This window comes from Schistocerca gregaria, chromosome 6 (genome assembly GCF_023897955.1).
Source record: "Schistocerca gregaria isolate iqSchGreg1 chromosome 6, iqSchGreg1.2, whole genome shotgun sequence".
NCBI classification, from domain to species: Eukaryota; Metazoa; Arthropoda; class Insecta; order Orthoptera; family Acrididae; genus Schistocerca; species Schistocerca gregaria.
This window is the reverse complement of record NC_064925.1, coordinates 417987491-418014150: the sequence shown is the minus strand read 5'-3', so window position 1 is coordinate 418014150 and position 26660 is coordinate 417987491. Positions and strand designations below refer to the sequence as shown.

The window sequence follows — 26660 nt, the reverse complement described above, 5'->3', positions numbered from 1 at the left end:
CACGCTTCCTCAACAGTGTACAGAGGTTGTACTTCCTCGACGTCACCGCATGCCTCTATTTGCACTCCAGCGGCGCAAGAAATTTCAAAAGACTGAGTGATGGATAGGACTTCATCGAGAGTTGGATTTGCCAATTGAAGGGCACGCTTCCTAACTTCTTTGTTGGGCGCCGACCGGATAATAGCATCCTGTACCATAGAATCAGAATCAGCATAGGATTCTTTGTGAACTTCAGTAACAAATTGACACTTTTGACTGAGGCCGTGAAGTTCAGCAGCCCAAGCGCGATAAGATTGATTTGGTTGTTTTTGACAATGATAAAAGGCAACACGAGAGGCCACCATATGTGTATGCTTTTGAAAATAGACAGACAGAAGTGTGCACATTTCAGCAAAGGACAAAGACGCAGGATCTTTCAAAGGAGCCATTTGCGACAACAACCGATACATTTGAGGTGTAATCCATGAAAGGAACAGAGACTTACATGTTTGGTCATCCATGACATGAAATGCCAAGAAGTGCTGTTGAAGATGTTTTTCGTAATCAGACCTGTCTTCCACCGTCTCATCGTTAGGAGGTAGAGACAACGATGAGAGACGCCTTACATTGGATGCCGCGACGAAATCACGAATTGCATTGTTGAGAAGCATTTGCTGTTTTATAAGACCTTGCAATAGTTGCTCTAAAGTAGCCATGAGAACCTGTGGGTCAATGATGAAAAAGAAAAATTCACTGCCTCCTTGCCAGTTGTTATAATTTCAAGTTGAACAAATATATTTCAAGGACGACACAATACATGAAAGTCACAGATCAAGTAAACAAAGTAAGACTTGTGTACACTTTAACAGTCAAATCATAACTGAGTCCGAGTCTAGCGGCTGCAGGCTGGCTGGCTGCTTAGGTGGCGCTGCTGCTGAATGGCTGGCAGACACCGTAGCATGTAGAGGACGCACTTAACTGTGCGGTGGCACTTTGAAAGATCGGCGAGTCACAACAGTTTTCATGATAGAAGTGAGCTGCTAAGCATGGGTAGTGTGGCAAAGTAGCATTTGTTGCCTGCTGCTATTCTTGTAAAACAAAGCTAGCTCTTTATTCACACAAAGTAATAAGTGCTTTTGCTGGGTAATCTCAAATTGATTCCATATTCCTAGATTTCCAGAAAGTTTATGACACTATTTCTCACAAGTGAGTACTGTCTCAGCTGTGCAACGTAATTGATGAAAAGTCATTGATTAAAACATAAACTGCTTCTGATGGTCCCCGAGGAAGAACTTATATTGTTTGCAGACACTGGCTAGTACAGTCCTCATCATTTCAAAATCAATTATAAAATGATTAAAGTATGATACCAGTATGGTGTGAAATGTTGCTGTTTACCCTAAAATAATGAAAAATTTGAAGCCCTTCACATGACTACTAAAACGAAACCATTAAATTTTGGTTACAGCATTAATCATATGAATTTGGATTAATCATATGAATTTAAAGGCTGCCAATTCAACTAAATACCTAGATATTATAATTACAAACAACAGTTGGAATGACCACATAGAAAATGTTGTGGAGATGGTGAACCAAAGACTGCATTTCATTGGCAGAATACTTAGAAGATGCAACAGGTCTGCTAAAGGGGCAGCATATAATATGCTTGTCCATCCTTTACTGGAATAATGCTTCAAAGTATGGGATCCATAGAGGATAGGATTGGCAATGGACATTGACAATGTTCAAACAAGGGCAGCTTGTACTGTACTATCATGAAATTAGGGAGAGATTGTCACAATATGATACACAAACTGGGTTCACAATCATTGAAACAAAAAGGCATTTTTCATTGCACAAGATCTTTTCACGAGGTTCCGTTCACTACCATTCTCCTCTGAATGTGAAAATATTTTTTGAATCCCGATCTACATAGGGATAAATGATGACCACGTAATCTGCCTTCCCTCATATCATTTGTTGGTTTTCACTGATTTCATAATTAACTCTTTTAATAAGCTTCAGGAGGAAGAAGATTTACGATAACCATTTTACTTATCTTCTTTTTTCGTACTTGGCTCCAATTCTTCATGTCTAGGGACAGATTCTTGAAGCTGAAATTTTTGACATTGAAGGTTCTCATGGTTCTAATTGATGTAATAACTTCTGAAGAATTGCCTGAGCAGTAACTTCTGCTTTTATGTTGATTTTATTCTCTCACATTTTTCTATATCACTCTGTCTTCACAATTTCCACTTCAGCAAACCTGAACATTACATTGTTAATGCCAAAATTAAAAACATGTCTGATCACATCAGAAGCATGCCCGCTACCCCTAATCCACTCTGTGGTAGTAACAATACTCCAGAGAGTTCACAAATTTTCTTGACAAATGAATCTCCAACAATTTATATCAGCATTTTATAAATGAATCCAGAAGTAAACATCATATAATAGGAATTTTAAGTGTGCCAGATATTTCGTAATTTCAAATGTTTAAAAAAAACTTATTTTTAACAGTACATACAGAACTAGCATATATCGATTCTAACAACAAAAATTAAGTAATTTCTTTTTATACATGTTAGCCCAAAATATAATATATCATGCACAAAATCATATGTAATTCTTTTAGGTACAACAGTTGAGATATTAACCTGTTTAAAAAAAAAATTATTTTTGGTATTGTCTACTGCTGAGGAAAGGTAACACTAGAAGAGGGTGTCCCTTTACAATATACCCCTCACAAAATTTGGAAACAATGTCTTTACAGTATTATGTGACAGACAATAAGGTTTTGCCAAAGAGTGTACAAAATGATGCTAAAAGATAGAACACAGAAGTATAGAAGTATTTTATACATGACATTTTACAGAAAACATTCAGTTTGTGCTGAGCTTCGGTTGTATTCACACAAGTTCTTATGGATCATCACCAAGCAATAAAATGTACATTTGTGGCTATAATCATTATATTGTAAGCAGCTTCACCTGGGCCCTCTGCACATCTTTTTCAGAGACTGTCTATTGAGCTTGTGTATTTCAGTGATGGATCATAAAAGCCAATATTTATGTACATTACTTCAAAACAAAGTAGATACAATAAATTTCTTGATATGGCAGTGACTTTAATTTATTGAAATATCCATTTTACAGGACTAGACAAAGAGATGCGAGTGTGGGATGCCTACATTAGCCTGGAAGGTACGTTGAAGAACTTATTAACATCCTTGAGAGCTGTGACAGAACTACAAAATCCAGCAATTAGGGAACGTCATTGGAAGCAGCTTATGGAAGCAACGAAGGTCTGTATAGAGAAACTGTACAGAGATGAATTTTGCATAGCAGAAATACTAGAAATATGTTACTGGTTTGCATAATTATCTATTTTATGTAATTTTTACTGTAAACAGTTTATTTCACAGGACATTATGTTGAAAAGATACGTCTATTTTAGGTGTTTTAGTAGCTGGCTATTTCTAATTGCTTTCCTGAATGGTGAATATATATCATTTAATAAATTTACAAATTGACTAACAGAAGACAAATTCTGAAACATGAACCCCAAACAAAGTTCTGAAAAATGCATACGTAAATGAGAAAATAGATTCTGGCTCCCCAGTTGTAGAATGTCTTTGAGCCGTTTATTTATTACAAGATAGAAACAAAATATCATATCAGAACCCTTTTCAAACTCACATGGTATTATATGCAGTTTTTAATTCCATTTGTGATTTTGTCATTATTTTCCAGTTGCATATGAATGGAAGCTGTGAATCTGTAGACACTTGTAATATGTTTTATTTTTTTATTATCCAGTTCTTCAAAAATTATCTAAATCTCTGGATATTAGTACTGCAGATTTATGATATTACCACAGCTATAAATTTCTCATTAACAATACATCAACATTTATAAGTACTTCATACCATAATACCATACCATGTTGATGGGGGAGGGGGGTATATACAGTGTACTCAAATGGTTATTTCCTCACTGTATTTCATTTGCAAATTGTGGCCAGAAAGAAAGAATAATGATAGTGATCTGCATAAACCCATTGTTCATTATGTGACAAAAGAAGTTGGAAGAATGCCTATGTTGTCTGACTCATATTTTAATGTGGACTCTCAGAATTTTAATAATAATAATAATAATAATAATAATAATAATAATAATAATGCTGTGTGATGCCCAGAACCGTTCTTGTAATGTCTCCCATTGCAGTTTGTTGAGTATGTCTATGATGTTCGTCCAGCGAGTAGAGAAACCAGAAATGAAGTTTTCATTTCTCTTTCAATATTTTCCATCTGTTCTGTTGATGACCAATGAACAGTGCTCAAAAATTTCTTGAATAACTGTCTTGTGAGAGACCAAATTCATAGGTGAATTACACTTTTGTATGATTTTTTTTACAAATTTTAACATACATCTGTCGTCTGCATGGCTAAATATATGACAGTGTTTTGCATTAAATCACTATGAACAAATAGTGCCAGATAATGAGTGCAAGTGATTTCAGTGGTTGATCAATCACTTTACAATTCAATGACAATGAGCCAGTCTTTTCATATGTTTGCATATATATATTACATTAACCTCTGTTGAGAGTTAGCTATAGGGCATTTGCATAAAGTAATGGTCATTTTCAGGTTTTCGTCTGTGCCCTAAGAACTTTGTTTTAATGTGTGGTCTCTCTATACATAACACACTGTTTCATGTAGCCTTAGGGAACTAAAAATTTTGTTTCCAGATTTTTTATATTTATGATGAACAGTAAGTCTCAGCACAGTGCCGTGAAGCACACAAGGCACTACTATCATTCCCAACAAAGTCTCCCTAATAAGAATAATGTAGCTAGGAAGTCTTCAGTCTAAAGACACACTTGTCCATAAGCAAGTATTTTGTTGATGAAGCAGTGGTGAGGAACTTATTTGAATATAATAATCACTTGAACTTTGTTATCTACAATCTTGTGTGCCTCGCAAATGAAGAGGCCAAATTGAGTAACCATGATCAGTGGTTACAGAATCCAAGATGTGTTATCTCCAGAACAGTTATAAATTAATAGAAAATTGTGTTATGTAACTCTACAGCAAACTGCTATCAGTGAGACAGGTGTTAAGTTCTGTGCATATATGCTGCAACCTTTCTTAAAAACCGGATATGCACTTCTTCCAGTACAATCAAAACTCTGCTAATCCACTGACCTATGATAGCCTGTACTTGAAAATGAATCACTTCTTCTTCATATTTGATATAGAGTGTAGTGGGTATTGCATAATATCTGGCAGACTATTAAGCACCTTTAGTTTTTTTCCAATTCGATTATTATTTACTTCTATGCACAAGGGCCAAAAAACAGGTATAGGCATGTGTATTTTGATATGTAAACAGGCAAAATATGGTTCTCTGCTCAGCAATACCTATATATGACAACAAGTGTCTGGTGCAGTTGTTAGATCAATCACTGCTTTTACAATAACAGTTTATCAAGATTTGAGTGAATTTGAACATGGTGCTATAGTCGGCACATGGGCAATGGGATGCAGCATCTCCGAGTTAGTGATGAAGTGGGGATTTTCCCCATACGACTATTTCATGAGTATACTGTAAATATCCGCAATCTGGTAAAACATCAGATCTCCGACACCACTGTGGCTGAAAAAAGATCCTGCAAAAACAGGACAATGACAAGTGAAAAGAATTATTTAACACGACAGAAGTGCAACCCTCCCGCAAATTGCAGCAGATTTCATACTGGACCATCAACAAGTGTCAGCATGCAAAACATTCAACAAAATGTCATCGACATGAGCTTTCAGAGCTAAAAGCCCACTCATGTCCCCTTGATGACTGTACTACACAAGGCTTTACACCTTGCTTGTCCCCATTAACACTAACATTGGTTTGTTGAGGACTGGAAACATGTTGCCTGGTCAGACGAGTCTGGTTTAAAATTGTATCGAGTGGATGGATGTGTACAGGTATGGAGACAACCTCATGAATACATGGTCGCTGCATGTTAGCAGGGGCCACCCAAGCTGGTGGAGGCTCTTTAATGGTGTGGGGCATATGCAGTTGTATTGATATAGGACCCCTGTTACGTCTAAGTACGACTCTGACAGGTGATACGTACGTAAGTATCCTATCTGGTCACCTGCATCAATTCATGTCCACTGTGCATTCTGATGGATGTGGGCAATTTGAGCAGGACGATGCAACACTCCACACATCAGGAGTGGCTCCAGGAAGACTCTTCTGAGTTTAAACAATTCCACTGGCCACCAAACTCCCCAGACGTGAAGATTATTGAGCATATCTGAGATGCCTTGTAACATGCTGTTCAGAAGAGATCTCCACCCCTCGTACTCTTACAGATTTATGAACAGCCTTGCAGGATTCATGGTGTCAATTCTCTCCAGCACTACTTCAGACATTAGCTGAGTCTGTGCCATGTTGTGCTGTGGCACTTCTGTGTGCTGGTGGGAGGCCCTACAAGGTATTAGACAGGTGTACTAGTTTCTTTGGCTCTTCAGTGTCCATTCACCTTCATTGGATCTTCAGTGAAGCAATTTCTGGGATAGTATTAGTATTTCAGCCTACATTTCATTATATTCTGTATCAATGATATCATGATCAATGAGCACTTCAACAAGGAACTGTGACCCATTGATTGATTTTATAAAAAACATGATTTTTTAGGGTTTTGATAATTCAAGAAATAATATATTTTGTGATTCTTGAGTTTCTCCTGGTGTATTTGATAATCAAAATATCCACGGGTGTACTGCCGGTCTACAGTGTCCAAGGGGCACAATATTTCACGCGATCATACATGTCGCCATCATCAGGTGAACTGACGGACTGAGCTCCTGTGAAAGTGCTGGTACGGAGATCCGTACGCTATGGCTGCTCAGGGGGAACTGGCTTTGGTCACGGCGGCGGCTGATTTAAATACCCTCAGCCCACGGCGCACTCCCTCCTCCGTCCATGCCCCGCGCCACAGTCGCGCGGTGGAACAGATTGCGATGGCGTCTGAGATGACGTCAGTATGATGGCTCTGTCCGCCATGGTCATCACAACTATACATTTGCTCGATTTACTCTTGATTAACCCAATCGCTGGTTCCCAAGCCTTGCCAAGATTATAGCCACAGTCACGGTTTATGAGGTCATCATTGGTGTGAATTTCGATGGCCCCTCTTACAACGCTGTCCCAGTATTTCAATGTCTGTACCAGAAGCCTCGTGCGTTCATACTCCGTAGTGTTATTTTCCGACATTGTTCAGCGACCGCCGACTTGCTCGGATACATCAGTTGAGTGTGCCTCTGGTGTTCACGGCATCGATCCTCGACGGTACGCATCGTCTGACCAATATACGACTTGCCACATGACACGGAATCTGGTACACGCCGGGCTTCCTCAGACCAAGGTCATCTTTGGCGCTCCCCCCCTAGTGCACGAGTTTTATTCGGAGGGCAAAACACAGTTCCGACACGGTGTTTCTTCAAAATGTGGGTGATTTTCCCCGATAGTGCGCCTGTATATGGAATAAATGCAGTGCCTACCTCCTCCCTCGTGATTTCATCCACCTCCACAGGTTGTGGTGTAGTGGTTGGGCGGAGGGCACGTTGAATTCACTCTGAGTACCCATTTTTTCGAAATACAGTTCTCAGATGTTCCAATTCCTGGGGTAGACACTCTGCATCAGAGATAGTGCGCGCCCTATGTACTAGAGTTTTAAGTACCCCTTTCCTCTGTGAAGGGTGGTGGCAGCTGTCTGTGTGAAAATACAGGTCAATGTGCGTTGTCTTCTGATACACCCTATGACCTAGGGTGCCGTCAGCCCTTCTCTTGACCAAGACGTCAAGGAAAGGTAATTTACCATCCGTTTCAGTCTCCATAGTGAATTTGATATTGGGGTGTATAGAGTTTAGATGTGAAAGGAAGTCAAGGAGATACCATGTGGCCAGATGACGAATGTGTCATCCTTCGTAACGGAAAAAGCAAGTAGGTTTCCATTCGGATGACGACAGGGCTTCCTCCTCAAAGTTCTCCATGTACAAATTCACTACGACTGGTGAGAGTGGGCTACCCATGGCGACTCCCTCTGTTTGTTGGTAGTATTCTCCATTAAAAAGAAAATCCGTGGAGGTCAAGACATGCCTAAAAAGTTCAGTGGTCTTCTCGTCAAACTTCTGACTAATCAATTCTAGTGGCTCTCGCAGGGGAACCCTCGTAAACAAGGAAACAATGTCAAAACTCACCATGATATCTGACTCGTCCAACCTGAAGCTATCAAGGCGTTTAATAAAATCCACGGAATTACAGATGTGATGAGGGCATTTACCCACATAAGGATTTAATATTCCCGTCAGATATTTGGCCAACAAATATGTAGGTGCCCTGATGTTTCTGCTGAACTACTGGATGTGATATCAGGGCACCTTTGTTCTTGAAGGTTGTCGTTTGACTTTTTTTGAGGCTGCTGATCAAGGGCTCCAACATCAGCACTTTGATGCTTCATATAAGGGTCATACTGGTAGCACCAACTTTCATCCCCAGCAGTAATATTTGACAGAAATGTGGCGTCACATCCAGAAATTTTCATCTTTCCTCTTTCTGTTCGCCTGTTTTGTGTGAGGGATGAGTTTTGCATTAAGTTTCCAGTTCCCCAAATCTTATGGCACACATCACAATTCAAATTAAGTTCTGGTACCACATGCACATTTGCATGACAGTCTTCTTGCAATAACTGCCTTACATGCTACACATTTGCATTGGTATGTTCTGTAAACAGGCGACCACCTCTGAGATCATTTTGTACTGAATCTTTGCTGCCTTTTCAGAATGTTTTGTGCCACTCAGAAACATACGACTTCTTGAAAATGCCTCTCCTGCATATGCTTGGTTAATCATTATTCATGTTTCCCCAAGCTTAACACAGAATTTAATGTTTACTCTGTGCTCAAAATCATTGTGTCACCATAACCAATGCACCAAGAACACAAACATTGTGTTGCTAAGCTCAACCATGCCATGTAGTGAGTTTCCGGGGAAACATGGCAAAGATCATTTCCAGAATGCACACCTTCCAGGTGACATAAAAACAGCATTTGTTTCTTTTTAATATTGAAAACTCAGAAATAAATAAAAAGTTTAGAAAATAAAAATAAAAAATGAAAAAATAAACTGCCCTGGATCACTTCTGACAAAGGGAGTTTTGTATATATGCTTTTTATGACTTTCATCTTGTCTGTTTTGATTTTCTGTATGATCCATCCAATATTTCTGAGACTGCTTTGGATATTGTAAGTATTTCTAATCTTCCTTGTTATGTTACTAGCTTATAGCTGGTAAGACTGTCAGTTGGACTGAGATGGCAGCCATTCTTCAGCTTCTAGCTGTAGCCTTCGTCTTGTAGTGCAGCCACTAAGTAATCTTGCAAAAGACCTTCCTCAAACTACTCCACTATCCCATATTTGCTTTGTGCATCCTTCCATACCCTGCGGCAAAACATGACATTAAATGGGATATGGCAGCAGATGACAGATGTGAGTGCCTTTGCTAAAAGAACAGCATTGCCTGCAGCATCTGGCATGTTCCCATGCCGTATTGATCTGACTCTAAACTACTGGAATGACCTAGTCAGCTGAATCCTGATTTTAGTTGGAAAGCACTGATGGTAGAGTTCGAGTTTGGCACAGCCCCAACGAAGGCAAGGAACCCAAGTTGTCAACAAGGCACAGTGTCAGCTGGTGATGACTCATAATGGTGTAGGCTTTTTTTACAGAGATTGGACTGGGTCCCCTGGTCCAACTGAACTGATCATTGGCTAGAAACAGCTATGTTCAGGTACTTGGAGACCATTTGTGGCCATACACAGGCTTCATGTTCCTAAACAACAGTGGAATTTTTATGAATGACATTGTCCCATGTCAGGGGACCACAGTTGTTCATGATTGATTTGAAGAACATTCTGGACAATTTGAATGATTTAGCTACCGAGATTGCCCAACACTAAAGTATCAGTCATTAATGGGACATAATTGAGAGATCAGTAACTGGACAAAATCGTGCACAGGCAATGCTTTCGTAACTGTGGACAGCTACAGATGCAGCACGTCTCAAACTTCCAGCGTCTTGTTGAGTCCATGACACATTGAGTTGCTGCACTAAACTGGGCAAAAGTAGGTTCGACATGATATTAGGGAGTAATTCATGACTTTTGTCACCTCAGTCTGTAGTTCAAGATTTGACACTCAGAGAAGCAGCATATGTGACTGTGATGTGCTATGAATGTGCTTGGCAAATATTCTAAAGAAAATAAAATCTCTTTGGGTAGCTACCCATGATGCTCCATTGTGGCAGCTTCCTATGACCTTATCTGGAGATTTTGGTATTATGTTCCTGTGACAGTTTTCCCCTTTGAAGAAGTCTGTTAGGGCCACCCCAAAAAAACACTCAACATCACCTGCCCAGTGATTGTTGGTTCTTCGCCCTTTATGGCAGTGTTGAATCCATTTGTTTCCATTGCTTTCTTTGCACCTTTGTTAGGGAGTACATTGGTACACCCAGCACTTCTCCACAATCATTAGGCTACTAAACAAGTCATCTGGACTGGCCTGACACAACTGCAACATTGCTGTTGCTGCCTTAGTTTGGCACACTTTTTACTTTTGTGGTAACAGTTATGGAACTGAGTGGGTGGCAGTTTTTGTCACATTCAAAATTTTTTGTGAAATTTCGAAAAATAATCCATCACTGATTTTCACTTTTCCACTGTTGCCTCAACTTTGATACGCCAGTCTTTGAACACCAGGGTGTCCATTTCTCATGCAATTCTCAGCTCTCCCCAGTGAGATGGCCTTCCACTATGTTCTTCATCATTCAGAATTGTTTTACTACATTGGAAGTAACTGCACCAGCTAACTACTGTGTTATATGACGGTGCATTGTTATTGTACACTTCCACCAACACAGCATGGGTTGTTGCGGCACTGCCCCACTTCAAATGCATTAAACAAATAAGCACAGAATACTCTACTGTTATGCCATTTTATTTCGGTTCCGCTAAATGCATGAGGATTTCATTCTGTACAAAGACTGCAGACATATCTACAATTATTTTCTTGAGGTAATAGTTGAAACTTTTACTATCCCTTTTATTTCAGTGTATATTAAATAAAGGTGTTTCTTGTGGCATGAATACCTTAACAGTGTAATATAAAAATGACAATGTTATCCTGCACTAATTTACATGCATATTGAGCAGGTCAAGTTCCATATGGATGCTTCAACGACACTTGCTGACTTGTTGGCACTGAATCTTCACAAATATGAGGAAGAGGTAAAGAATATAGTTGACAAATCTGTCAAGGAAATGTCAATGGAAAAGGTACTCAAAGAATTACATGCAACATGGTCAACAATGGAATTTGAGCGTGAAGTCCATCCACGAACAGGCTGCACCTTACTTCGGGCCAGTGAAGAGCTTATTGAAACACTGGAGGACAACCAGGTAATATATTTACATCATCTCCCTTTTTGTTCTTTCTTTTTCATGGAGCATTTGACAGTACTTGATATCTAAGCAATTACTTAATGTTAGCTTCAGTATTTACTGACTGTTAACTTCAAAATTAATTCCATATTTTCATTTTCTTTTCTGTTACCTCAAGTGATCTTCTGTAACCCATAATAAGTTGTGCATCTTGTTATTAAGTTGGTCCATTTGTCTGTGTAATATTACAAGCATAAACATTTGAGATGAAAATTAGAATTAATACAAGAAAAATTATTTGCAATTGTTCTCCACTGTAGATTTGTGTTGGCTTTACACTTAACTATGTGAAAGTTTTAATTGGTGGTGCCACCCACCACTTCTCTCTCTCTCTCTCTCTCTCTCTCTTGCACTGACACATAAAATGCCATTTGATGTTTTGTAAATGCTTTATAGTCTTTTTGATAGGTGGAACAATCATGTTACTCACTCAATTTCTTTATTGTCCTATAATGTTCAACAAATGGCTCGAAATAATTTCCTTTACAAATTTTAATACTATGAGTACACTATTTTGACTGCATAATACTGAGATATATTGACAGAAAGCACAGTATAATACAAAAAGTAAACAGCATACTGTATAGAAGAAAATGCAGCAGATAGTTTTTTTAACACTGATAAGCAGAACTGTTGCATTGTCAGCAGTCACACTCAAAAGAAACAAAATCTACTAGCATTTGGAGTTATCTTTCGATGAGCTGGAGTAAAAAATACACACATATATCCACATGCACCTTAGCCCCTACATGATGCCGGCTGTACTAACAGTTCCAATGCTGTTTTTTAACAGGTGGGCCAGTTTTAATGTCCGATGAATAGGTAGAGGGGGAGGAGACCGGAGACAGGGAGAGGGCCTGACTGGGGGTGAGTGGCTCAGAGGGAAGCTGCTGGTTTGCTGGCTAGGAATGCGGATTAGAGGGGGGACACATATAAGAGCCATGCATGATTTTATTGGCCAATGGGAAGCAGCAGATGGAAACCTGAAATGGGAGGGGGTGACACGATGGAGGAAGGGCAAACTGCCGGTTGTAGATTACAGGTGTAGTGGGTTACATGCCGAGTTTGAGGCCAGGGAGATTATAGGAGCAGAGGATGTGTTGTAAGGATAACTTCCATCTGTGTTCTTCCATCTGTGTAGTTCAGAGAATCTGGTGGTGGAGGTAAGGGCAGAGATGGCTTGGGTTGTGAAGCAGCCATTGAAATTGAGCATATTGTGCTCTGTAGCATACTGTGCTCAGCAACATGTTGTGCTTTTGGGTGGCTGAGTTTGTTCTTGGCAGCAGTTCGGTTGTGGCCATTCATCATTGTGGACAGCTGATTGGTGGTCATCCCAATACGCAACATCCACCTTCCTGTCTTCTGCCATTGTGTTACATTTTAGCAAAAATGCTGGAAAGTTCTTGACCGACTTACTTCATATTTTTACATGATACTCTAATAAACATTTCGACATACATAGGCTACATACCTTCCTAATTTTTACACACTTCTCTAATAAACATTCAGGCTGACATAGGATACATATTTTTATGTATGTAGTGTATAAGTATTTATGAACTATATAAAAGAGCAACATTGTTAGCAAAAATCTTGAAAACTTCTTGACCTTTTTAGTTCAAAATTTTTACTCATGCTATAATAAACTTTCAAACAGACATAAGCTACATATTTTTTCTAATATATATATACTACCACCATAAAGACAAATTGTTGTTTAATACTGTTCACAAAAAAAGATGCTGTAACTTACCAAACAAGAAAGTGTTGGTATGTTGATAGAGACCATAAAAACCACACACAAATTTCAAGCTTTCGCAACCCAAGGTTTCTTCATCAGGAAAGAGGGAAGGAGAGGGAAAGACGAAAGGATGTGGGTTTTAAGGGAGGGGGTAAGGAGTCATTCCAATCCCAGGAGTGGAAAGACTTACCCTAGGGGGAAAAAACCACAGGTATACACTCGCTCACACACACACATATCCATCCACACATATACAGACACAGGCTGACATATGTAAATTCATAGAGGTTTGGCAGAGATGTCAGTCGAGGCAGAAGCACAGAGGCAAAGATGTTGTTCAATGACAGGTGAGGTACTAGTGGCGGCAACTTGAAATTAGTGGAGGTTCACGCCTGTAGGGTAAAGTGAAGAGAAAACATATTGAAAGGCAAGTTCTCATCTCCGGAGTTCTGATAGGTTGGTGTCAGTGGGAAATATCCAGATAACCCGGACGGTGTAACACTGTGCCAAGATGTGCTGGCCGGGCACCAAGGCATGTTTAGCCACAGAGTGATCCTCATTACCAACAAACACTGTCTGCCTGTGTCCATTCATGGGAATGGACAGTTTGTTGCTGGTCATTCCCACATAGAAGGCTTCACAGTGTAGGCATGTCAGTTGATAAATCATGTGGGTGCTTTCACACGTGGCTCTCCCTTTGATCGTGTACACCTTCCGGGTTACAAGACTGGAGTAGGTGGAGGTGGGAGGGTGCATGGGACAGGTCTTACACTGGGGGCAGTTTACAAGGGTAGGAGCCAAAGGGTAGGGAAGGTTGTTTGGAGATTTCATAGGGATGAACCAAGAGGTTATGAAGGTTAGGTGGATGGCAGAAAGAAACTCTTGGTGGAGTGGGGAGGATTTCATGAAGGATGGATCTCATTTCAGGGCAGGATTTGAGGAAGTCGTATCCCTGCTGGAGAGCCACATTTAGAGTGATCCAGTCCCGGAAAGTATCCTGTCACAAGTGGGGCACTTTTGGGGTTCTTCTGTGGGAGGTTCTGGTTTTGAGGGGATGAGGAAGTGGCTCTAGCTATTTGCTTCTGTACCAGGTCGGTAGAGTAGTTGCGGGATGCGAAAGCTGTTTTCACGTTGTCGGTGTAATGGTACAGGGATTCTGGACTGGAACAGATTCATTTGCCATGAAGACCTAAGCTGTAGGGAAGGGACCGTTTGATATGGAATGGGTGGCAGCTGTCATAATGGAGGTACTGTTGCTTGTTAGTTGGTTTGATGTGGATGGGTGTGTGAAGCTGGCCATTGGACAGATGGAGGTCAACGTCGAGGAAAGTGGCATGGGATTTGGAGTAGGACTAGGTGAATCTGGTGGAACCAAAGGAGTTGATGTTGGAGAGGAAATTCTGGAGTTCTTCTTCACTGTGAGCCCAGATCATGAAGATGTCATCAATAAATCTGTACCAAACTTTAGGTTGGCAGGCTTGGGTAACCAAGAAGGCTTCCTCTTAAGCAACCCATAAATAGGTTGGCGTACGAGGGGGCCATCCTGGTACCCATGGCTGTCCCTTTTAATTGTTGGTATATCTGGCCTTCAAAAGTGAAGAAGTTGTGGGTTAGGATGAAGCTGGCTAAGGTAATGAGGAAAGAGGTTTTAGGTATGGTAGCAGGTGATCGACGTGAAAGGAAGTGCTCCATTGCAGCAAGGCCCTGGACGTGTGGGATATTTGTGTATAAGGAAGTGGCATCAGTGGTTACAAGGATGGTTTCCGGGGGTAACAGATTGGGTAAGGATTCCAGGCGCTTGAGAAAGTGGTTGGTGTCTTTGATGAAGGATGGGACACTGCATGTAATGGGTTGAAGGTGTTGACCTATGTAGGCAGAGATACATTCAGTGGGGTTTGGTAACCCGCTACAATGGGGCGGCTGGAATGTTTGGGTTTGTGAATTTTAGGAAGTAGCTAGAAGGTAGGGGTGCGGGATGTCAGTGGGGTCAGGAGGTTGATTGAGTCATGTGAAAGATTTTGTAGGGGGCCTAAGGTTCTGAGGATTTCTTGAAGCTCCGCCTGGACATCAGGAATGGGATTACCTTGGCAAACTTTGTATGTAGTGTTGTCTGAAAGCTGATGCGGTCCCTCAGCCACATACTCCCGATGATCAAGTACCATGGTCATGGAACCCTTGTCAGCCATAAGAATGACTATGGATTGGTCAGCCTTCACATCACGGATAGCCTGGGATTCAGTTGTGGTGATGTTGGGAGTAGGCTTAAGGTTTTTCAAGAAAGATTGAGAGGCAAGGCTGGAAGTGAGAAATTCCTGGAAGGTTTGGAGAGGATGATTTTGAGGAAGAGGAGGTGGGTCCTGCTGTGAGGACAGAACTGTTCCAGGCAGGGTTCAATTTGGATAGTGTCTTGGGGAGTTGGATCATTAGGAGTAGGATTAGGATTATTTTTCTTTATGGCAAAGTGATACTTCTGGCAGAGACTACAAGTCTAGGACAGTAAATCTTTGACGAGGGCTGTTTGGTTGATTCTGGGTGTAGGGTTGAAGGTGAGGCCTTTGGATAGGACAGAGGTTTTGGGTTGGGAGAGAGGTTTGGAGGAAAGGTTAACTACTGAATTAGGGTGTTGTGGTTCCAGATTGTGTTGATTAGAATTTTGAGGTATTGGGGGGAGTGAAGCTGGAATTGGGAGATTGAGTAACTGGGTCTGTGAGCAATGGGAGGAGGTTGAGGTTTGTTGGAAAGGTTGTGGAGGGTGAGTGAGTTGCGTTTCCCCAGGAGATTTGATAGTTTTTTGAGGTAGAGGGTGGCATGCTGTTCTAATTTGCAGTTGGCCTGTAGGAGGATGCTCTGAACAGCCGGTGTGGATGTGGGAGAGGAAAGATTGAGGAATTTGATTAGTAATAGGAGTTGACGGGTGTTTTCAATGGCTGAGTTGATGTGTAGGTGGAGGATTATGTGGGTGAGGGCTATGGATTGTTCAGTTTGGAACTCGTATAGGGACTGATGGAAAAAGGGTTACAGCCAGAGATGGTAACTTTAAGTGTGAGGCCTTTAGGGGTAATGCCAAACGTCAGACAAGCCTGAGAAAGATCATTTTATACTGTGCTGTGAAAATGTGCAGTTTCATTTTCTTTCTCACAGTCAGTTTATGATTAGAATACTACTATAGAATCTGAATAGCCTGACTCTTTTGCAGATTAAAAATACTATCACTGAAGCTACTATCCACACAGAGGCAGCAGGAGGAGAAGTCTCTCGGCCCATATACTTATGATTTCAATCAACTTAACTATTCATTTTGAGCAACTTAAATTCCAAATCAAGGTTTGATTGGCAATAACAATAAACAATGCTCAAGATGGGTGGGGGGGGGGGGGGGTGAGGGAGGTAGACAGAGAAAGGGATGAAAGAAATTGATATAGAAAGGGGGAAGAAGGATGTGGATAGAAAAAGATAGGAGGAGGAGGTGGAGAGGGATAGGCGGAGGAGGGGATGAACAGAGAGGGGGGTGGGGATTATGATGTATATCCAATTCCTATAGATATTTAGCAATTGTGAAGCATTGCCAGGTAAGCTAGTTACTATATAAAGACAAGTCATTGTCTATAGGTACCAAAAACATCGAAAAGTTCTGGAGCAATTTACTTCACAATTTACTTCAGATTTTTACACAATAGTCTAATAAACTTTTGGATGGACATAGGTTTCATATTTTTGCACAATACTCTAATAAACATTCGGATGGACATAGGTTTCATATTTTTTCACACACACAAACACACACACACACACACACACACACACACACACACAGAGAGAGAGAGAGAGAGAGAGAGAGAGAGAGAGAGAGAGAGAGACGTGTAAAAAAGAGGAAAAGCTGTTAGCAAAAATTTGTAAAAGTTCTTGACCAATTTACTTCAAATTTTTACAAGACATAGTAATGTATAATGCGGAAATGTTGTTAGCAAAAATCTCAATAAGTTCTCAACCAGCTTATTTAAAATTTATACATCACACTCTAATAAACAGTCAGACAGTCATAAGCTGTTAATTTCTTAAACAACAATGTACATGTTTTCTATTAAAACTGAGTGTGAGAAAGAAAATTCTATGTTATGCAGTGCCATGAAAATACACAGTTTCGTTTTCTTTCATACAATTTTAACTATGATAGCAGGGCATTCAAACCATTAGACAATTTTATTCTTTCATATATATTCTTTCTCCTTACATGTAATTTCAAAAACAATGTTTATAGGCCACTATGTGCTGTTTCCTCAAGTCAGTTTTAGCAGAAAACAGGATAGCTGTATTTATGGCTTACTGGCTTATGATTAGAATACTACTGCAGAATCCAAATTGCCCAAAACTTTGTGTTCCTACTTATTTTTGCAGATGAAAACTATGTGATATACTGTCATTGAGGCTACTATTCTCATAGGCCTAACATCAGGAGGGGTCTCCCATACACCATGTACAAATGATCCCAACCATTTACCCATGAGTCTGAAGTGGCTTCAATTCCTACTTATAATCAAGGTTTCCTTGGCAATAATAATAAACAAGGATAAACATCAGATGGAAAGGGGGGAGGAGAATAGGTGGACAGAAGGGAGTGGATGGACAGAGAGTGGAGGAAGGAGGAAGTGGAGAGTGTTAGGGGGGGAAGGAAATGGACAGAGAGAGGAGGGACTGGTGGAGATGGACAGAAAGAGGGGGTAGAAGGGGATTAAGACGTATATCCAAATCTGCTACATATTTAACAATTACAGAGCATTGCCGGGTTTGCCAATTACTTAATAAAGACAAGTTTTCCAGATTGTATCCCATTTAGATTTCTTTCAGAGCCTGCTGAAATAATATCTCCATACTTATCAGTCATAAAGACTATAACCACTTGCTCAACAAAAGATCTGTACCTGAAGACTGTAAAGTTGCACACATCACACAAATACTCAAGACAGGAAATAGGAGCAGTTCAATGAATTACAGACCCATATCCCTGATGGCAGTTTGCAGTAGTGTTTTGGAACATACACTGTGTATGGACATTATGGATCACCACAAAGAAAATGTTCTACTAACCAAGTCAGCACAAACTCAGAAAATGTAATTCTTGTGAAGCTCAATTAAATCTTTATTCACACAAAGTAATGAGTGCTATTGACAACAGAAAATATTTTATTGACACCAACCTGTATAGGAAGAAGTGATCATCATGATAAAATAAAGAAATCAGAGCTTGTATGGACAGATCCAAGAGTTTATTTTTCCCACGTACTATTTGAGAGTGGAGCAGTGAACCCTCTGGCAGGCCCTTAAGAGTGAATTACAGGGCAGTCATGTACAAATAGAAGTCATTCTATGTAGCTCAAAATATGCAATGCAGTGACCACGTAGTTGATAACTGCACCACCCAGCTTCGTTGTTGTATGTTTTGGCAGTCTTTGCATCCATCAGTACATGATAGTTTCTTCCTGAAATGATTCTAGATACTAAAGCCTAAATACGTTCCTAGAATTGGAACTTACTGTGAAATACTGTTTCATTTTAATAATTGATTGCCAGGAAAGGTACCACAGCATTTAACATACTTAAGTCTCATTCAGGAGAGGAAGGCTCAAATCTAGGCTGTCAACCAGATATGGGTATTTCAAATGGGAAATAATCTGATACTGAAAGCTCTAGCTATATTGTTTCTAACTGGTTGATGCTCTATACTCCTGTGATATGTGTTAAATAACTGCATTTTGTAGATGTATTGGAAAGAGTCTAGAAATATTATTCTTATGCATTTGTTTTCTTCTCTTGTCAACCCATACCATCGGTGGTAATTTTTTTACATGCTGATTCCAACTTCCTTTCAACTTTTTAGGTGCAGCTGCAAAATCTAATGGGTTCCAAGTACATTGCTTATTTCCTGGAAGAGGTGTCAGACTGGCGGACGAAACTTTCGAATGCTGATCAAGTTATTTCAATTTGGTTTGAGGTACAACGTACATGGACCCACCTTGAATCAATATTTATAGGGTCAGAAGATATTCGTAATCAGCTACCAGAAGACTCCCAGAGGTTTGATAGAGTCGACAGAGAATTCAGAGTAAGTAGTTGTTTCAATACATATTAGCCCTTTTTGAGATCTTCTAAAGACAAGAATTAAGTTTCAGTTTATAATTTTAACCTCATTATACTAGTTCAAAAAATGTTCAAAATTAGTTTTCTTGTGTGTCAAAAATTATGAAAAGGATAGATTGCTACTCAATGTAATGATGACATGTTGAGCTGCAGACAGACATAATGAAAAGATGGTTAGACACTAAGCTTTTCTGAAAAGAACACACACACACACATTCACGCAAGCAGGCATACATCATGCACACATGGCTGGTATCTCTGGCTGCTTTAGATGGACTGCAGCTGTTGTGTTGAACAAGGGCAGCTGTTGGGAGTGGCCCAGGAAGAGGGATAGCAGACTATGAGTAGGGGGAGGAGAGGAGCATTATATGGCAGAGTGTGTATGGACTACTGTATATTTAGCAGGACAAGGCTTGGGTGGCTGTGGGGGAAGGGATGTGGGTGGGGGTGGGGCACAGGAGGAAAAGAGAGGAGCAGAGAGGGGAAAAGACTGGTGGGTCCATTTGCAGAGAGTGAGACCAACGAGCGTGAGGGGACATGAGTTGGGAGGAAGTCATAAGACAGAAGGCGCAGAAACTGTTGGGAGAAGGATGGGGGGACAGTAGGTTATTGTAGGTTGTTCTTGTTGTTCTGGTCTTCAGTCCTGGGACTGGTTTGATGCAGTTCTCCATGCTGCTCTATCCTGTGCAAGCTTCTTCATCTCCCAGTACCTACTGCAGCCTACATACTTCTTAATCTGCTTAGTGTATTCATCTCTTGGTCTCCCTCTATGATTTTTACCCTCCGCGCTGCCCTCCAATACTAAATTGGTGATCCCTCGATGTCTCAGAACACGTCTTACCAACCGATCCCTTCTTCTAGTCAAGTTGTGCCACAAGCTCCTCTTCTCCCCAATTCTATTAAATACTTCCTCATTAGTTATGTGATCTATCCATCTAATCTTCAGCATTCTTATGTAGCACCACATTTCAAAAACTTCTATTCTCTTCTTGTCTAAACTATTTATCGTCCACGTTTCACTTTCATACATGGCTACACTACATACAAATACTTTCAGAAATGACTTCCTGACATTTAAATCTATACTCGATGTTAACAAATTTTTCTTCTTCAGAAACACTTTCCTTGCCATTGCCAGTCTACATTTTATAACCTCTCTAATTTGACCATCATCAGTTATTTTGCTCCCCAAATAGCAAAACTCATTTACTACTTTAAGTGTCTCATTTCCTAACCTAATTCCCTCAGCATCGCCTGACTTAATTTAACTACATTCCATTATCCTCGTTTTGCTTTTGTTGATGTTCATCTTATACCCTCCTTTCAACACACTGTCCATTCCATACAACTGCTCTTCCAAGTCCTTTGCTGTCTCTGACAGAATTACAATGTCATCAGCGAACCTCAAAGTTTTTATTTCTTCTCCATGGTTTTTAATGCCTACTCCGAACTTTGCTGCTCAATATATAGATTGAATAACATCGGGGATAGGCTACAACCCTGTCTCACTCCCTTCCCAACCACTGCTTCCCTTTTATGTCCCTCGACTGTTATAACTGCCCTCTGCTTTCTATACAAGTTGTAAATTGCCTTTCACTCCCTGTATTTTACCCCTGCCACCTTTAGAATTTGAAAGATAGTATTCCAGTCAACATTGTCAAAAGCTTTTTCTAAGTCTACAAATGCTAGAAACGTAGGTTTGACCTTTCCTGAATCTTTCTTCTAATATAAGTCGTTCAGTATTGCCTCACGTGTTCCAACATTTCTACGGAATCCAAACTGATCTTCCCCAAGGTCGGCTTCTACCAGTTTTTCCATTCGTCTGTAAAGAATTCGCGTTAGTATTTTGAAGCTGTGACTAATTAAACTGATAGTTCGGTAATTTTCACATCTGTCAATACCTGCTTTCTTTGGGATTGGAATTATTATATTCTTCTTGAAGTCTGAGGGAATTTCGCCTGTCTCATACATCTTGCTCACCAGATGGTAGAGTTTTGTCAGGACTGGCTCTCCCAAGGCCGTCAGTAGTTCTAACGGAATGTTGTCTATTGCTGGGGGCCTTGTTTCGACTTCAGTGCTCTGTCAAACTCTTCACGCAGCATTTCCATAATATTGTCTACAAGAACATCGCCCCTGTATAGACCCCATATATACTCCTTCTGCTTTCCCTTCTTTGTTTAGTACTGAGTTTCCATCTAAGCTCTTGATATTCATGCAAGTGGTTCTCTTTTCTCCAAAGGTCTCTTTAATTTTCCTTTAGGCAGTATCTATCTTACCCCTAGTGAGATAAACCTCTACATCCTTACATTTGTCCTCTAGCCATCCCTGCTTAGCCATTTTGCACTTCATGTCAATCTCATTTTTGAGACATTTGTATTCCTTTTTGCCTGCTTCACTTAACTGCATTTTTGTATTTTCACCTTTCAATTAAATTCAGTATCTCTTCTGTTACCCAAGGATTTCTACTAGCCCTCGTCTTTTTACCTACTTGATCGTCTGCTGCCTTCACTATTTCATTCCTCAAAGCTACCCATTCTTCTTCTGCTGTATTTGTTACCCCATTCCTGTCAATTGTTCCCTTATGCTCTCCCTGAAACTCGGTACAACCTCTGGTTCTTTCGGTTTATTGAGGTCCCATCTCCTTAAATTCTTGCCTTTTTGCAGTTTCTTCAGTTTTAATCTACAGTTCATAACCAACAGATTGTGGTCAGAAGCGACATCTGCCCCTGGAAATGTCTTACAATTTAAAACCTGGTTCCTAAATCTCTATCTTACCATTATATAATCTATCTGGAACCTTCTAGTATCTCCAGGGTTCTTCCATGTATACAACCTTCTTTCATGATTCTTGAACCAAGTGTTAGCTATGATTAAGTTATGCTCTGTGCAAAATTATACCCGGTGGCTTCCTCTTTCATTTCTTAGCCCCAACCCATATTCACTTACTAAATTTCCTTCTCTTCCTTTTCCTACTGTCGAATCACCCATGACTTAAATTTTCGTCTCCCTTCACTACCTGAATGATTTCGTTTATCTCATCATACATTTCATCAATTTCTTCATCATCTGCAGAGCTAGTTGGCATACATGTCCTACACACCTAAAAAGGCACATCAGGCGAAAGTTTCTACAGATAATTTTCATATCAAATTAAGTAATAGATATCAGGTATTACCAGACAGTACTGTAGTGCAAAAAGAGAAAGTCATTGTGAATTCTGATGAATTCCTTACAGCAAAAAGTCTCAATGAGAAACATTTCACTCATTCTGGCAGCAAAAAAAGTACTACTAGATTATATATTAGGAACAAATGTGATGATAAGGTGAACACTTTATTGCTGGGGAAAAATGACAAGGCTGAAAATCGGAAAGTAAATCAAGAAAATATTTACTTGTTCTCAGACAGTCATGGAAGAGGACTAGCTGAAACACTGAAAGAAAACATGGAAAAGGTAAATTTTATGGGTCTAGTGAAACCAGGTGCATCTCTGCATGTTGTTACAAAAGATATCCACAAATACAAAGACTCGGGTTAAAATAACTCATTTATAATAATAGCTGGAGCAAATGATGTTTACAAAAATAAAGAGAAACATGCAATAAGAGATCTGAAGAAAAAGCTATTGTTAGTACATCACCTAACAAAAACATCTCATGTAAATAAAGGAATAGGAATTACAAATCGTAAAATTGAGAAAATGTGCAAACTGTTCTGCAATATGGGCTTTCTTAAAGCTGTGAGTCTAAGAGAAGACTTAACAACACATGGTATGCACAGGAACAGCAGTGGCAAATCTAGATTGTTTGACTTAATTCTGGAAAACCTAAATCAGTTCAATGAATCACAGTATCCACCAATAGCAGTAAGTATGGTGGAGCACAATCTAGGATCACAGAGTGGTACAACTGCAGTGACTTCGGACAAATTGAGAAACAATTCAAGTAAAGAAATCGACATAGCTGATTTGTCAAGCACAGTTTCTTCTACATCAACTGTCCCGTCAACAGTGGAAGTGTCATTAACTCCAGCTACAGCAACTACAGCACCGGTAACATTAGCATTAACTGCAGTAGGATCAACAACTAGATCACAGTGTTCCATCAAAACTACTGTAGTGTCACCAAGGCCTGCAGCAGTCTACAATCAAAAGAGGAGCTTGAGGCCTAGAAAACCTGCTGTACTAAATCAAGATTTTTTACGGTTTCGCAACAAAAAGGGGCAAACCATGACTTAGGTAAGTCAGTCAGAAATGACACTCAGCAAAAGATCAATTATCTAATGAGCGTGTGCAAAAACTCACCCATCTTGAAACCTAGCAACTCACTTCCTCAAAGTCAATACTAAATGTTACAAACTGTGTATTTCCCATTCAAAATATAAGGGGCTAAGAAGTAAACTAGAACTGTTGACAATTAATATTAGTGACAGTAATACTACTGCTAATGATGATATCCTTTGTTTTTCCAAACACCATGTAAAAGAGGGTATCAATATGCTGAATCTAGATGGCTATCATATTGCCTCTCACTTTTGTAAAAACAGTGTGCAAAAGGTGGTGTAATATTATATGTAAAAAAGAATATAATGTATAGACCTCTAGAGCTCACAAAATACTGTTTTGATCAGCATTTTGAAGCTAGTGGTATAGAAATTAGCACCGAGACTCTGTCACTCATTGTAGTAACAGTGTATAGGGCCCCATCAGGGAAGCAATGTATGTTCTTTAAGCAACTTGAATCTCTTCTATCCCATATATATTCAAAAAATAAAAATACTGTCGTCTTAGGAGACTTTAACATTAACTTTCTAGATTATGATAGTAGTAGAGCTGACCTGCTACATATAATAAACACATACAACCTCACACCCATGGTAGACTTCCCCACAAGGGTTACAAACTACTGTTCAAGTGTTATAGATAATATTTTCATTCATGAGAATAGAAACACCAATGCAACAGTAAAACAAGTCCTAAATGGTCTTTCAGACCATGATGGCCAATTACTAACTATCAATTATATATGCCCACACAAGAAGGACAAAGTCTGTAAAAGGTCATTTAGGGTAATTAATAACGAAAATCTCACGATCTTCAACAGTTATCTTCAACTCATTGACTGGAGTCCAATTTATAGAGCACTGAAAGTCAATGACAAATTGAACCTATTTATAAATGAATTTATGTGCCACTTTGAAGCTGTCTTCCTTCTAAGAACTGCAAAGAACAAGTACCAGAGCCATACCATCAAACAGTGGCTCACAAAAGGAATAAAAACATCATGTAGGACTAAAATACTGCTTTATGTTTCTCTCAGAAATACAAATGAACCTGAAATAACAGCTCATTATAAAAGGTACTGCAAGATCTTAAATGAAGTTCTGCTAAAGGCAAAAAGTATGTTCATCAAATCAGAAACAGATAATTCTGGCAACAAAATAAAAACCATATGGGATATTATTAAAAGAGAAACTGGTAGTTACTCAAACTATGCAGAAAATATTGAAGTTAGACATAATGGGAATATCATTGATAAAGGTGAAATTGTTGCAAAAATTTTCAACAAGCATTTTTTTGACTGCAGCGGATAAAATAGGGTGTAATGGTTCTATATATGTGGCTCTGAATCTTTTACAAAGAAGTGGACTTAGTGCAACACCCCAGGTTAGCATGCCTCCTGTCACTGTTGAGGAAATTAAGAAGATAATAAGGACCATGAAAAACAAAACCTCAACTGGTATTGATGGTATTTCCATCAAAGTGTTGAAACACACACACATTTTCATTTGTGAAGTCCTGTGCCACATCTTTAATGAATCACTGAAACTAGGAATTGTCCCAGATGGACTTAAATATGTAGTTGTGCAGGGTGACAGAAATGAAGTAACCAATTATCATCCTATTTCACTCTTACCTTGTTTCTCCAAGATTCTCGAGAAACTTATACAAAGAAGGATTCTTGAACATCTTAGGAAATACAATATCCTCAATAAAAGTCAATTCTTTTTCCAGAAAAACATCTCAACCGAGGATTCAATATATTCTTTCACCAATGGAATTCTTGAATCAATCAATAATAAAATGTCTCCAACTAGAATTTTTTGTGACCTTTCTAAAGTGTTTGACTGCGTGAAAAATGAGATTTTTCTGAGAAAGGTCGAACTTTATGGTTTAACTGGAGAAGCAGATATGTGGCTTGCCTCTTATTTAAAGGACTGGAAACAGAAAGTCATGGTAAATGACACTAATGGGGAACCAGTGTCCTCTTCTTCGGGGCACAATAAAATGTTGAGTCCCACAGGGCTCTGTTCTGGGTCCTTATTTTCATAAATGGCCTTCCAATGTGTACAAGGGCTAAGGTAAAATTTACTTTGTTTGCTGATGACATGACAATTCTGGTAGACAATTCAACAAATACTGATCTTGAGATCACTGTAAATGCAATTTTTCAGGAGATCTTTAACTGGTTTACCTCTAATGGACTATCAATAAATTTTGAAAAAACTCAATTGATTCAATTCCATAAAAGCCAAAACATCGAAGGTGAGATTAATGCTACAGACAATGATGGGAATTTAGCAAAACTGGAGTCAACAAAGTTCCTGGCTCTACTTGTTAATAGCAATCTTAACTGGTCCTTACTCATTCCTTACCTATATAAAAGACAAAGCTCAGCAATTTATGCTATTAGTCCGATTGCTTCCTTTAGTGGCTTAAATGGTACTTTGAAAGCTGCCTATTTTGGTTATTTTCGTGCCCTGATGGCCTATGGAATTATATTCTGGGGAAACCAGCCAAAGGCAAACAAAATCCTCATAGCCCAGAAAAGACTCATTAGGATTCTGTGTGATGTCAATTACATACATTCCTGCAGGAAAATCTTCCAAGAGCTGAGAATACTCTGAACAGTATCTCAGTACATTTTCTCTCTCATGTGTTTCTTGTGTAAAAACCATTCCCTTTTTGAAATGAATAGCATGTATCATAACTTTGACACTAGGGACAAAAATGATCTACATCTTGAACAAAAGAATCTAATTATGGTACAAAAAGGAGTACACTACTCTTGTGAAAAAAAATATTTAATGCTCTCCCTCAGGCAATAAAAATGTCAGTTACTGATCCACCTACTTTTAAAGATCAACTTAAACAATAGCTTTTAAGTAAAACCATTTACTCACTGGACGAATTTATGTATGAGAATATGTGAACTGATTTTGATCTATTGTAAGTCTGT

The 26660-nt window shown here is 39.4% G+C and overlaps 1 protein-coding gene across 1 annotated transcript in view; it reads left to right on the top strand.

The window, feature by feature from the left end:
- LOC126277970 (dynein beta chain, ciliary-like) overlaps window positions 1–26660 on the top strand; it is a 694172-nt gene that overhangs the window by 280054 nt on the left and 387458 nt on the right. The window contains exons 14-16 of the mRNA XM_049977623.1: window positions 3138–3286; window positions 11260–11505; window positions 19164–19388. Coding sequence (XP_049833580.1) covers window positions 3138–3286; window positions 11260–11505; window positions 19164–19388 — 620 coding nt within the window. The remainder of the gene's footprint in view (window positions 1–3137; window positions 3287–11259; window positions 11506–19163; window positions 19389–26660) is intronic.